Source organism: Diceros bicornis, chromosome 5, assembly GCF_020826845.1.
Source record: "Diceros bicornis minor isolate mBicDic1 chromosome 5, mDicBic1.mat.cur, whole genome shotgun sequence".
NCBI lineage: Eukaryota > Metazoa > Chordata > Mammalia > Perissodactyla > Rhinocerotidae > Diceros > Diceros bicornis.
The window spans coordinates 38,969,820-38,982,197 of NC_080744.1; the positions used below are offsets into that span (position 1 = coordinate 38,969,820).

At 42.9% G+C, this 12,378-nt stretch overlaps 2 protein-coding genes across 2 annotated transcripts in view; one reads left to right on the plus strand and one right to left on the minus strand.

Annotated features, from left to right (window-relative positions):
• The window catches only part of EXD1 (exonuclease 3'-5' domain containing 1), a 34,248-nt gene extending 32,002 nt beyond the window's left edge, over nt 1-2,246 (minus strand). Inside the window, exon 1 of the mRNA XM_058541269.1 lies at nt 1,552-2,246. The gene's annotated coding sequence lies outside the window, so the exon portion shown is untranslated. The remainder of the gene's footprint in view (nt 1-1,551) is intronic.
• Nucleotides 2,247-2,786: 540 nt separating this feature from the next.
• Nucleotides 2,787-12,378, plus strand: part of CHP1 (calcineurin like EF-hand protein 1) — a 40,973-nt gene continuing 31,381 nt past the window's right edge. Inside the window, exons 1-2 of the mRNA XM_058541271.1 lie at nt 2,787-3,043; nt 11,769-11,841. Of these exons, the coding sequence (XP_058397254.1) occupies nt 2,977-3,043; nt 11,769-11,841 (140 nt within the window). The 5' untranslated portion in view covers nt 2,787-2,976. The remainder of the gene's footprint in view (nt 3,044-11,768; nt 11,842-12,378) is intronic.

Consider the following 12,378-nt stretch of genomic DNA (forward strand, 5'->3'; position numbering starts at 1 on the left):
CCTAAGAGAGTAAACTGCCACATGCCATACACTGGTTTTGTAAAATTCAACTGTTTTTATAAAAACGATGCATGCTCATTATAAACAATGAAAACGATACAGAAATGTATGCAGACAAAACTTTAACTTGTAGAAATAACTATGATTCATAACGGATACTCATATACTTTAGTGTAATACTGTAACTTAAAAGAGGAATCCTTTTAAAAAGTTATCTTGGGGCTGGCCCCATGGCATAGTGGTTAAGTTTAGCGCACTCTGCTTTGGCAGCCGGGGTTTGTGGGTTAGGATCCTGGATGCAGACGTACACCACTCTTCAGCCATGCTGAGGTGGCGACCCGCACACAAAATAGAGGAAGACAGAGCTATTCTTCCTCAAGCAAAAAAAGAGGAAGATTGGCAACAGATATTAGCTTAGGGCAAATCTTCCTCACCAAAAAAAAAAAAAAAAGCTATCTTTTAGAACAATCCTGTTATTTGGATGTCCCTGTATTTAGAATCCCCGATGGGGCCAGCCCGGTGGCATAGCAATTAAATTTGCACACGTCGCTTCGGCGGCCAGGGTTCACAGGTTTGGATCCCAGGCACGGACCAACACACCACTTGTCAAGCCATTCTGTGGCGGCATCCCATATAAAGTAGGGGAAGATGGGCAGGGATGTTAGCCCAGGGCCAGTCTTCCTCAGCAAAAAGAGAAAGATTGGCAACGGATGTTAGCTCAGGGCTAATATTCCTCACAAACAAAACAAAACAAAAAAGAACCCCAGATGAATGTTCCTCTACAGTGGTCTATATTTGAAAGCTGCTTACCTGTGCCACACTAGGAATAGTTAACTAGTGAATTTTACAATTTACTTTAACTATAAAACACTGATGAAATAATTAAGGCCTAATTCAACTGGGAAGAAGGTGAGAAGTTACATAGCATTTTTAGCTGGATAAATAACATATATTTTTCTATTTTAAGGTTCAGAAAGTACTTTCACAAATACTATTTGTTGCCTACAAACACCATTATTACCTAATTTACAGATGAAGAAACTAAGGCTTAAAGATTTAAGACAGCTGCCCAAAGTCACACAGCTAGAAGGTACGACGAACCTGAACTAAAACCAGACCCCCAGTGGAGGATGTGTGTAATCTAGTGCAAGACCAAGTGTTATGCATCCAGAGAGAACATAAAACAAGTTACCAGAGGGCCTGAGAAAATCATTCTTTTTTGTTCAAGTCAATCTAACAGGCAAAAGGGGAATTTTTACAGAAACAAAAGAGGATATAAAACTAGAAAAAACAGCCCTTAAGAGGCAAAAATTAATTTCTATTTTTAAAAGATACATAAGAAGTTTGTGAAATACTTGGACAATAAGGAAATTTAAGAAATCTTAAATAAATCAGGAAAACATTAACACAAAGCAAAGAAAGCTTTGACTAAGGACAGCTGCAAATAGTAAGATGCAAGATTAGTAAGAAAAAAGGATCTAGAGATGGACTTCAAGGCAGACTCAGAAAAGTGACATTTATGTCGCTGACATCAAGGTTTTTCTACCATACCTATACTCGCATGATAAAAAGAAGCTCCTGTGGCTTCCAGACAGGCATATCCAAAATGTTACACTCTGCATGTGAAGGCAAACATCACTAGGTCAGACAAGAGCAGGTCAATCATGAAAATAGCTCAGTGAGACTAAACTTCGGCCTCATGCTAAGCCGTCAAAGCCTTAGGTAAAGCTTGAAACTAGTAACCAGTTGACTTGGGCAGCTTGCTAAGACAGAGTCCACTACTGTTTAGGTACTGAGTGATAGGGTCAGAATTTGGTTTTTCCCTATTTCAAACCGGTTCTGTACAAAGTAAAACTCCGGGCGGGGGAGGGGGTGCGGGCAAAGGCCTTCAAGCCACAGGAGAAGACCTGGTTCACCTGAGAGGGTGCACTAATTTAACGGTGGCTTCAAACGTTTTCAAGAAAACAAATAAAAACATGCCATAAGAATAAAATGCAAAGTTCCTCATTTTTAAGGCAAAATAAGAAACTTCAAATAAACGGCGGGCCATACACTAACAATTCACTCTCCTCAGCCTTTAGAGTTTTTTTCCGAAGGAAGTTTGGAAAATCCCGTCCCAATTTCAGGCAACTGGTGAGTTCCTCGAGCTTCAGCCTTCAACTAAAAAAAGAGGGACTGCTGTTAAGGAAGAACTCTCGGGGAGTTCCAAGCCCGCGGTGGCGGTTATCAAGCGACAGTCCCAAAAGCCAACTGCAGAAAAGTACGCAGCGCTGGCATCCCACAGCGCGCAGCGGACGCCAGCGGGGCTTCACGAGCCGTCCCCCGAGGAGCCAATCAGTGCGCACCCTGGGGCCGGCTCCCGAGCGCCCCCTGCGGCCGCGATGAGATAGGGCCTCCAGGAGAGATGAGGAGGTGCAAGTCCCAGCATGCAGTTCCTAGGAGACACACCTTAGTGTTCCCCCAAGCGACGTGTCGTCTCTCTGTTTTTATTGTTTCTTTTCGCAATCCGTGCGACTTGTAGGATGCGATTTATAGTGTGACAGTTCTGTGAGAAAAGGGTTGGCCACGCTGCCTGCTTCAAGCTAGTTTGTTGTAAAACGGTGGGTCGATGGCGTTGCCCTTTTAATTGCGGTCTCTAGGCCAGAGTGGCATTACCCTTTTAAGGCCGGTGGCATCACGGTTCCGGGGGCGTGGTCCGTCTGTGGTAAGACCCGGCCTACGCTGGGCTGATTCATTCCGGGGCTAGAGCTAGGATCGTCGACGTCGGCTCCTGCGCCGGGCGCAGCCTCGCCCCTGATTGGCCGGTCCTCGGGGCGGCCCCTCCTCCGCGCGCCACCCCTGGGTTCCCTCCGCGGTCTGCAGTAAAATCGCTGCCCTCTCCCTTCTTGACCCCGGCTCATTCTGCCCTCTCTCCCTCCTTTTTGCCACCGCTGTCGGTTCAGGCGCCCGGCTCCCGGAGGAGCTCCCGGCTCGGTGATGGGTTCTCGAGCCTCCACGTTACTGCGGGACGAAGAGCTCGAGGAGATCAAGAAGGAGACTGGCTGTGAGTTCGGGTCGGGGCTGGGAACGCGGCCGGGCGCCTCCGGCTGGCCGCGGGACCGAGGGCGCTGTCGCTCAGGCTTGGAGCTGGGGTGCCCGAAGGTGGCGGGGGTGCTGGGCAGCCTCCAGCGCTGGAGCTTCGGGGCCGAGGGCTGGAGGACCTGTTCTTCCCGCAACAGCTACCCCGAGTGGGGCTCTGGCTCTTGTGGGACTGTCCTTCCCCTCAAAGGTGGGAGTCGCGATCATCTGTAGAGCACAGACACTTCTCTTTTCTTCTCCCCCTGCTCATGAAAGTCCCCTCACTCCTTTCCTTTATCTTTCCTCGCACCAACCTCAAAATCAGGAACTCTGGATGAATCCTGTAGAAAACACAATCCGTTCCTGTGACGTCTCTGGGAAAAGACTTAAAACCACTGACAGCTTTGGGAAATCACAAAGAAATCCTTGCCACGACTAGAAAAATAAACCCAGAAAGCAAGATCATATAATAAGGCTTTGAAAGACGTGACCTGGTGATGAGAGACCTTTAAAGAATCAGGGGTCTGAGAGTAGGAGACTTCTTTCATTCTGAACTTGGAGAGAAAAAGCTGTGACCACCAGTTTTTTACTTACACTGAGGCTGCTTGCTGTCCTAATTTCAGATATATTGATTTCTATTATGCTGGCGTACTTTATGCAGTCACTATGGAAATTAGACGTGCTCCAAAAATCTGTGTTTGTACTAGCAACCGATGCTTTATAGTTCTGTCTCTTCCTCATTAACCTGAACAAAGGGGCGACAGGGCTTTGGGAATTCAGAAGCTCAGTAAAACACCATCACACATTTGTATAGCCCTTGATAACGCATACAATATTTTCCTAGTAATCCATTATGACTCATGTATTTTACATGAGTTATTTAAACATCTGAGCTCTATCTCTTCATGATACCTGTCTTTGATAATGAGGTGACCCATAAGTAACTCAGTGGCCCAAATGCAGATCATATGGAAGGGTGCTGGGGGAACTACAGAATTAACTCAGGCAGTGGTGGCCTGAGGTAAATTAATTGCTGTCCTGTGCTTTCTGAAAAATTCAACTTTCTAGAATCATCAAGTTGGAAGGATGTTATCCAGCCCCACTCCCCTTGTCAGGTTGGTTTACTGCTTTTATTAAACATATGGCCTAACATATGGCCATTACGTCTTTCCATAATGACCTTGAACGATTACGAGTTCACTAACTACCAGTGCAATTCTTTTCATGATTTTGGGTTAATGACAGAATATAGGTAGCTGTTTATAATGTGCAGTACTTGTTTGGCCACTTGACCTTATGCTCGTTTAATGACTTACTCTGACTCCAAGAGGAGAAATATAGGCAGTTTGGATTCAGCAAGCATTTTATTACATTTTCTGGCCATGACCTCTGGCCACACTTGTAAATATAAGAACTACTTTAGGTCTAAGGTGACACCAGAATTAAAGCATTCATGCTTAAAATAAAAAGTCACACAATGAGGAAGTGTAAACTATAGTGATGGTGGGAAAAAGCTATTTTGCCTCCATATGAAGGGAGCAGTAATCCCATTCTGGTTTATTTACATTTGACCAGATGAAAAGGGCCTGGATTGCTATAGGACTCTGGGTTACTTTACTGTGTGATGTGTGGACAAACAGAATTAAGTGCTCCTGGAAGAGCTGTTTTTCTGGTTGACAAAAAGTGAATGAAGCCTGAGAGAGATTCTCAACCACAACCAGTGCAAATATATGAATTGAGCCAGAAAGCCTAATGAAACAAGTACTTCCTGAATTTTGTAGTGTCTATATTCAGTACTGTGCTGGGTACTCAAAGCAGATGGTCCCAAAAGACACCCACAGAGTTAGGATTAGCATCATGACATTAGGTAGCTGAAATTATGTGGCACCCACCTTCAGAACTCAGGGAAGACAGAGTCCTTGTGGGCTGGCCTTGTGGAGGACAGGACTTGGGCCCTGATGCATGCATGAACGAATTAGATTTGGATAAAGTAACCTAGGGCATTTTGGGTGGCTTCCAGGAGCATTCTCCCCTAGCCTGCTACACAGTCATTCCTCCCCCCTGGGAGCTGAGCCATCAGTTTATCCAGTTAGTACCCATTAGCAGAGTTGATTTTTAAAGTAGTAATTTTGGCATGCTGCAAAAGGTTTAGAATAATAAAAACAACAAGTACCTGGGAGTGGAGTAGAGAGGTAGAATTTGTCCTATTTTCATCTGCTTTTGTTCCATTAAGAGTTGGGGGAACTATCAATCAGAAACACTTCAAGTTGAGAACAAGTATAAGACACCTCACTGTTTCCTTGGCCAGTAAGAAAATGTAGCATAATTGAGGAAAACTGACTTTATATTCAATATGAAAGCTTTGCACTGGAGTTGATGATTATATTTAAACATATTTTTTGTAAGTCTAAATTGATTAGAATTCACATATGACTAGTTTAGACGGTATTTGAAATTTAATCTCTAAATGTGGAAAAGTAATTCTAGGTAAGAATTACTCGTAAGCCTCGGTTTTGTCATCCATAAATGTGAATAATAATAGTACCTATTTTAGGGCCGGCCCCGTGGCTTAGCGGTTAAGTGCACGCGCTCCGCTGCTGGCGGCCCGGGTTCGGATGCCGGGTGAGCACCAACGCACCACTTCTTTGGCTATGCTGAGGCGGCGTCCCACATACAGCAACTAGAAGGATGTGCAGCTATGACATACAACTATCTATTGGGGCTTTGGGGGGAAAAAAATAAATAAATAAAATTATAAAAAAAAATAGTACCTACTTTATAGGATTCTTATGAGGATTAAATGAGGTAAATTATGTAGACTATTTGGAATAGTGCGTGGTGTATAATAAGTGCCAAGTAAGAGTTAGCTATTATTATTTTGAACCAAAGATCACAATTATCTTATTGGGAAAATACCATTTGCATGTGCTATGAAAACTATGTCTAGGGCTATCTAATTGGGGAAGTGACGGCATTTTATACTTTCCTATTTTCAGGGGTCATTGGATTAGGAATCAAGTAGAGATGTTGTTTTCCCAATTCTTTTTTTATATATTTATTTTTCCCCCAAAGCCCCAGTAGATAGTTATATGTCATAGCTGCACATCCTTCTAGTTGCTGTATGTGGGACTTGGCCTCAGCATGGCCGGAGAAGCGGTGCATCGGTGCTCGCCCAGGATCCGAACCCGGGCCGCCAGCAGCAGAGCGCACGCACTTAACCGCTAAGCCACGGGGCTGGCCCTGTTTTCCCAATTCTAAGGAAATAAAACTTTTAGGGGAGTAGAAATTCTCATGTTTCTAACAGTTTAAAAAAGCTGTCTAAAAATGCTTTATGTTGGCATGAAACATTTGCTGTATTGTCTTTGTTCTATTATATTCTTTCACAGTTCAGCATTTCCATAAATTAAAGCTCATTTGGATAACAGTTGTCATTAGGTGGAAGGTCACTGGTGTCTTGGGAGTTTCTGTAGTCTCCACCCTTAATTCACTTAACTGTAGCAATAACCTGACTGTGAATTATTTAAAACCTTTTTTTGAAAAAAAAAATAGCCACTTTGTTTGTGAGAAACAATTCATGCCAACTGAGTAGTAATGAATGCAGATTCATTTATTTTAGTCCCTAGCTTCTGATATGTGTAGTGTGGTATGGAGAGGATGTTGAACAGGTTTAGGAGGTGAGTTTTACAGGCTGGTGAGGTTTTGTTTGTTTGAAAGGGTGCAGTGATACTAGGAACTAGTGTGGGTTTCTTTCTAGTTGCAACAAAGAGCACAAGCCTGGCAAGGCAATTGCTTGAGAATAACTTCCTGGGCTAGAATATAAGTGGAAGTTCAACTTCAGGCTGCTGCTTCAGGGCCCCTTCATGGCCCTCACCTGCCACGCCATAGTTCCTGAAGGTTCTGCCGCTACAGAAGACCCTGCTGTCTTCTGGCTCCTATTGGAATGGAAATGAACATGTCACTAACACCTTTAGCTGATTTTGGGTTAAGTGGTTTGTAAAGCTCTGTACTCCCCCCACCCAACTTATTATGATGAAAAATTTCAAACATACAAAACAGTTAACATAGTATAATGAACATCCATATACCTTCCACCTTAATTCAACAGTTGTTAACATTTTGCTATATTTGCTTTATCTATTTATATGTATTTTGTTTTTGCTGGGAAAGATTTGCTCTGAGCTAACATGTGTTGCCAATCTTCCTCTCTTTTTTTTTCTTTTTCTTCCCAAACCCCCAGTACCTAGTTGTATATGTTCTAGTTGTAAGTCATTCTAGTTCTTCTGTGTGAGCCACCGCCACAGCATGGCTACTCACAGACAAGTAATGTGGTTCCACGTCTGGGAACCAAACCCAGGCCGTGGAAGCAGAGTGTGCCAAACTTTAACTGTTAGGCCATCAGTGCTGGCTCTACTTATATGTGTTTTTTTTATGAACCATTTGAAAGCTGCAGATATTGGAACTCTTCTTACCTAAATACTTCTGCATGTATCTCCTGAGAATAGAAATTTTTCCTACATAACATACTATTAACATACTATTATCACACCTAAGAAAGTTGACAGTAGTTCTGTAATACTATCTACCGTTCAAATTTTCCCATATTATAAGAAAGTAGTTTGGTTTTGTTAATGTCTAAGTCTCTTTTAATCTATAGATTCCCTAAGAGAGTAGGCCAGCTCTTAAAGTCCTCTTGTCAAGAGAAACGGGAAATGTTGGGGTATGGAGTGTTCAGGAGGAATGGTTAGGAGTGCAGGCTTCAACTCAATCTTTTACCTAGATTACCTTTGGTTGCACTTGTGTGCTTTACCTAGGTTATCAATCTGTTCTTCTGCGTTAAGATCTAGGATAAAGGCAAGGGCAAAATAACTTTTTTCTTACTCCCTTTTCATTTTTATTCTTCCCTCTGCCATTCCTTCTTAGTGCTTGGCACTTCTCTGAAATACCTTTCTCCTCGGAGCACAAGGCAGTGATGATAGAAAGGTTTGTAGTCAGGAAGATTAGCAGGGTCTTTGAAGTGATCTTTCAACAATATAAAATAATTATTTGCCCATCAGTGGAGAAAAATATAGCTTCATTCAAAACATGTTTATGTGCCTAGCCTTTTCTGGGAGTAATCGTCAACTCCTGAGACTTCCTTTGGGTTACCGAGAATGGTACAGGTCTGGGGCACCTGTCCTGCTAGCCTCGTGCCTTCTGCTGGGAATAGTTTACTGGAAACTTGTCCTGCCTTCATTCCTGGTAGTTCCAAAACCTTTCTGCTCCTTGAATTGGCTGTGAGCTCTATGCCTTGGAGGTTGCTTTATATTCTTTGTCATAGTGGATTTAGCACCTAAATAAAAGCTTTCTTTCTTTCTTCTTTTTTGTTAACAGAGCTCTTTGTAACAATATCATTATAACATTAGTTCTGAAATTTAGGAGACAGATTGAGAGGTGACCATATTGAGTTGTGTTAAAAGTTGACATTTGGCTGCACATTTCTCCACGGATTTCCACGTAGCCCAGTTTGTCCTGGAAGATAGCAGTTTTATGGTTGTTTGGCTACTTATTTACATATTTATTTTTAACATATTGGTAAATTATGAACTCAAGCAGCCATAAACTGATCTTTTTTTTCTGAAATATGAGATGTAATGCCATACCGGTGCTTACTAAGGGAATTATTAAAATCATACTATAAGAGGTTTCAGTGCCCAGTTCTTTCAGATGATGATCTAAATTAGAAAGATGTCTGATGGCTCATTTTGTTAGTTGAGGGGGTTGGACTAGATGACATTCCTCCCAATTTTAAAATTGTATAAATCGCTATACATACTTATATATACACATAGGGAATTTCTAGAAGGATTCACAAGAAACTGATCATAGTGTTTGCCTCTGGCAAGGTTGACTGGGAAACTTGCTTGTTAGGGAGACTTTTCATTCTGTACAATTTTGTACTATTTGCATTTTTACCATGTGCATAGATTATTTTCTCAAATTAAACAAACAAAAAAACCTAATATAGGGGCTGGCCTGGTGGTGTAGAGGTTAAGTTCGCATGCTCCACTTCGGCAGCCTGGGGTTCACAGGTTCATATCCCAGGTGAGGACCTACGCACCGCTCATCAAGCCATGCTGTGGCAGTGTCCCATATACAAAATAGAGGAAGAATGGCACAGATGTTAGCTTAGGTCCAATCTTCCTCAGCAAAAAGAGGAAGATTGGCAACGGATGTTAGCTCAGGTCCAGTCTTCCTCACCAAAAAAAAACCAAAAACTAATATAAAAAGAAATACAATTTGAACATTTTCCTTGTTAAAGAAAAGTAATCTTAAATATATAATACTCTAAGTACTAAAAACTGATCCAATGGACTAAATATTACACAATTGTTAAAAAGGACTCCAAAGTAATATAGAAAAATTATGAATTAATAAAATGAAAAGTAAGCTATTACAATTATGTAAAGTGTACACATGACTGATACTACATGATATATGAAGAAATGAAAACAGTGGTGTTGAGATTGTGAACGAATTTTGTTTTTTCAAAAAATCTTTTTGGTTGGGGCGGGCCCAATGGCATAGTGGTTAAGTTCATGCACTCCGCTTCAGCAGGCCGGGGTTCGCAGGTTCAAATCCCAGGCACGGACCTACGCACTGCTCATCAAGCCATGCTGTGGTGGCATCCCACATACAAAATAGAGGAGGATGGGCACAGATGTTAGCTCAGGGCCAATCTTCCTCAGCAAAAAGAGGAAGATTGGCAGCAGACATTAGCTCAGGGCCAATCTTTCTCACTAAAAAAAAAAATCTTTTGGGGAAGTTAGTAATTCTTTAACTGACTTATTTTTGTTCAACTAAAAGGAACTTTAGTTATAGAGCAGCCTTTGAGGCCCGAGGCCAAAGCAAGGGTAAACTGGTCAGGTTCCTGAAGAAAACAGCTGTGGCTGGCAGAATCAAGAGAAAGATGGAGATTAATTAGTGCAGCAGTAAAGCTCTACCTTCAGGCTCACAATGTAAGGATGTGATGATGATAATAGCTAACCTAGAGTGCTTACCATTTGCCAGACACTTTGCCAAGCACTTTCCTCTGGTGGACTTGGTTAGTCCACTCCACAACCCATTCACTCACCCCTCACTGGCTAGCAGTGGTGCCGTGCATGGAATCAGAGTCTGTCAACCTGACCCTCACAGGAGCGTGCTCTTTACACTGAGCTGTGCACACCTGCCTGGCTGGCAGAAAGGTCCGTAATTGCTTCCTCAGTGCCTCGACCCCTGCTGGCTCTGCCCTGGTTGGGAATGATTCTGCCTCCTTCTCTGCTCTCTGCTCTCCTTAGAGATCTAGTCCAGAGCAGGAGCCCAGCTTGGGGTGAAACCTGATGCTGGAGAATTCACAGCTGTACATAGTGTGTCCTCTAACCCCAGCTCTGGGCCGCTCACTTCCTGCTTCTCCTGCTGTGCCCCTGTTTACTTTGTCCTATTGTTCCCCAAACTACAAGGGAGTTCGGAGAGGAGGACAACTCCCAGAATTCCCTAGCCACCCCTTTAAGCCCCTGAGGGTACAGCCTAGGACAAAGTCCACACTTGCCACACCCTTCTTGGCTGTGGTCTTTTCTCCTTTGATAACTCTCTTTTTTTTCCCTCCTACCTCTAATCGGCCAAGACTAAACTATTTCCCAGAAATTCCTTTTTGCATTTTCAAAGTTTTATTATATACCTGCAGTTATTACCTCATTTTAATTGTCAGCTTGTGCCTGAGTTAATCCAAAATGAGGAGCAAAATAGCTTCCTTGGAGATGTCATCTGATGATAACATGACCATTTGACAAATTGCCTAATTTGCTTTTTGGGAGCCCATTCCTTACTGGGAACTCAGTGGAGCTCATGCAGTCACGGAAAGAGGCTGACTCAAGGCTGTGGTGACCTTTTACCCAAAGGTTAGTCCCAAAGGAAAAGATAAAGCCACCAATTCTTGGTACAGGAGTAAACCAGATTTAAAAAATAGAATCTGTTTGACGTGCCTCAGTCTTTAATTCAGTACAAGTTACCTACCCAGCAGTGAAAGTGTTTCTACTGAAACATCAAACTGGTTAATAGGTATGTGGTTTTAATCAAAGCATGCATTTTCATAGCCTCTAAGCCAGGGCACTGAAAGGTAAAAGTTTCACAGTTTCCTTTTAAACTAAATTTGGCTTTGTTTTGTTAAATCTTAACCACCTGACGTTTAACACAGTCTAAATTTAGCCTAGACTTCATTCCTGAGTCAGTTTTTTTTATGTTTTTTTTTTATAATTTTATTTTATTTTTTCCCCCAAAGCCCCAGTAGATAGTTGTCTGTCATAGTTGCACATTCTTCTAGTTGCTGTATGTGGGACGCAGCCCCAGCATGGCCGGAGAAGCGTGTGTCCTGCGCACCCGAGATCCGAACCCGGGCTGCCAGCAGCGGAGCGCGCGCACTTAACCGCTAAGCCACGGGGCCGGCCCTCTAAGAGTCGGTTTTGATTGCTCTTGATTTAGTTTATTTTCTAACTTCTTTCATTCTTTAGCTTTTAAACTGTCTGCTTTGATGCTCTAGAGATGAGTTAGAGTTGAGACATCCCCCCATTTTACTCACTTTGAAGCATTTGATGGTGGGTGGGACCAGAAAGGCAGCTGACTTCTGAAGGGCCACACTTGGGTTCAGTTTGAGTGGAGGGTGACTTCTGCAAGTGGACTAACTTTGTGTTCTTTAGTTTCCCACAGTCAGATCACCCGCCTCTACAGCCGGTTCACCAGCCTGGACAAAGGAGAGAATGGGACCCTCAGGTAGGCACTTCCTTTCTTAGTTCCTGGCAATGTCTGAGTAGCTGCCTTTATCCCAAGAGCAGACATGGTAGGCATCCAGCATGTGGGGAGTGGAGACCATTTCTTTACTCATCTTTGAGCATCGCTGATCCACAAGGGAGTTAAATAAGCAGAACAGTGGCGTTACAGTTCTCACTAGGTGCTTGCTGCTTTGCTCCAACTCCCCTTCTTTGAGTGGCTGTTGTTTGGTCCTTGGAATGTGTTTTTGAGAATTTCAGCTCTCTCTGCTTGAGTTTTCCCACAGCAATTTCCCAAACATATTAGCTTTTAGGAGGTTGGCCCATGGCAATCCAAGATGGTCTAGGTTGTTTTGTCCTCTCTCCTCTCATTTCCCACCCCAACTCCTAGCCCTAGGATGTATCACTTTGTATGTATTAATGTTAGATAAGATGTTCAATATTTTACTCTAGAGCAGTGGTTTTCAACTGAGGACTATTTTGCCCCTGAGTGGCAAAATGGAGACATTTTTGATTGTCACAATTGGGGAATACCACCGAT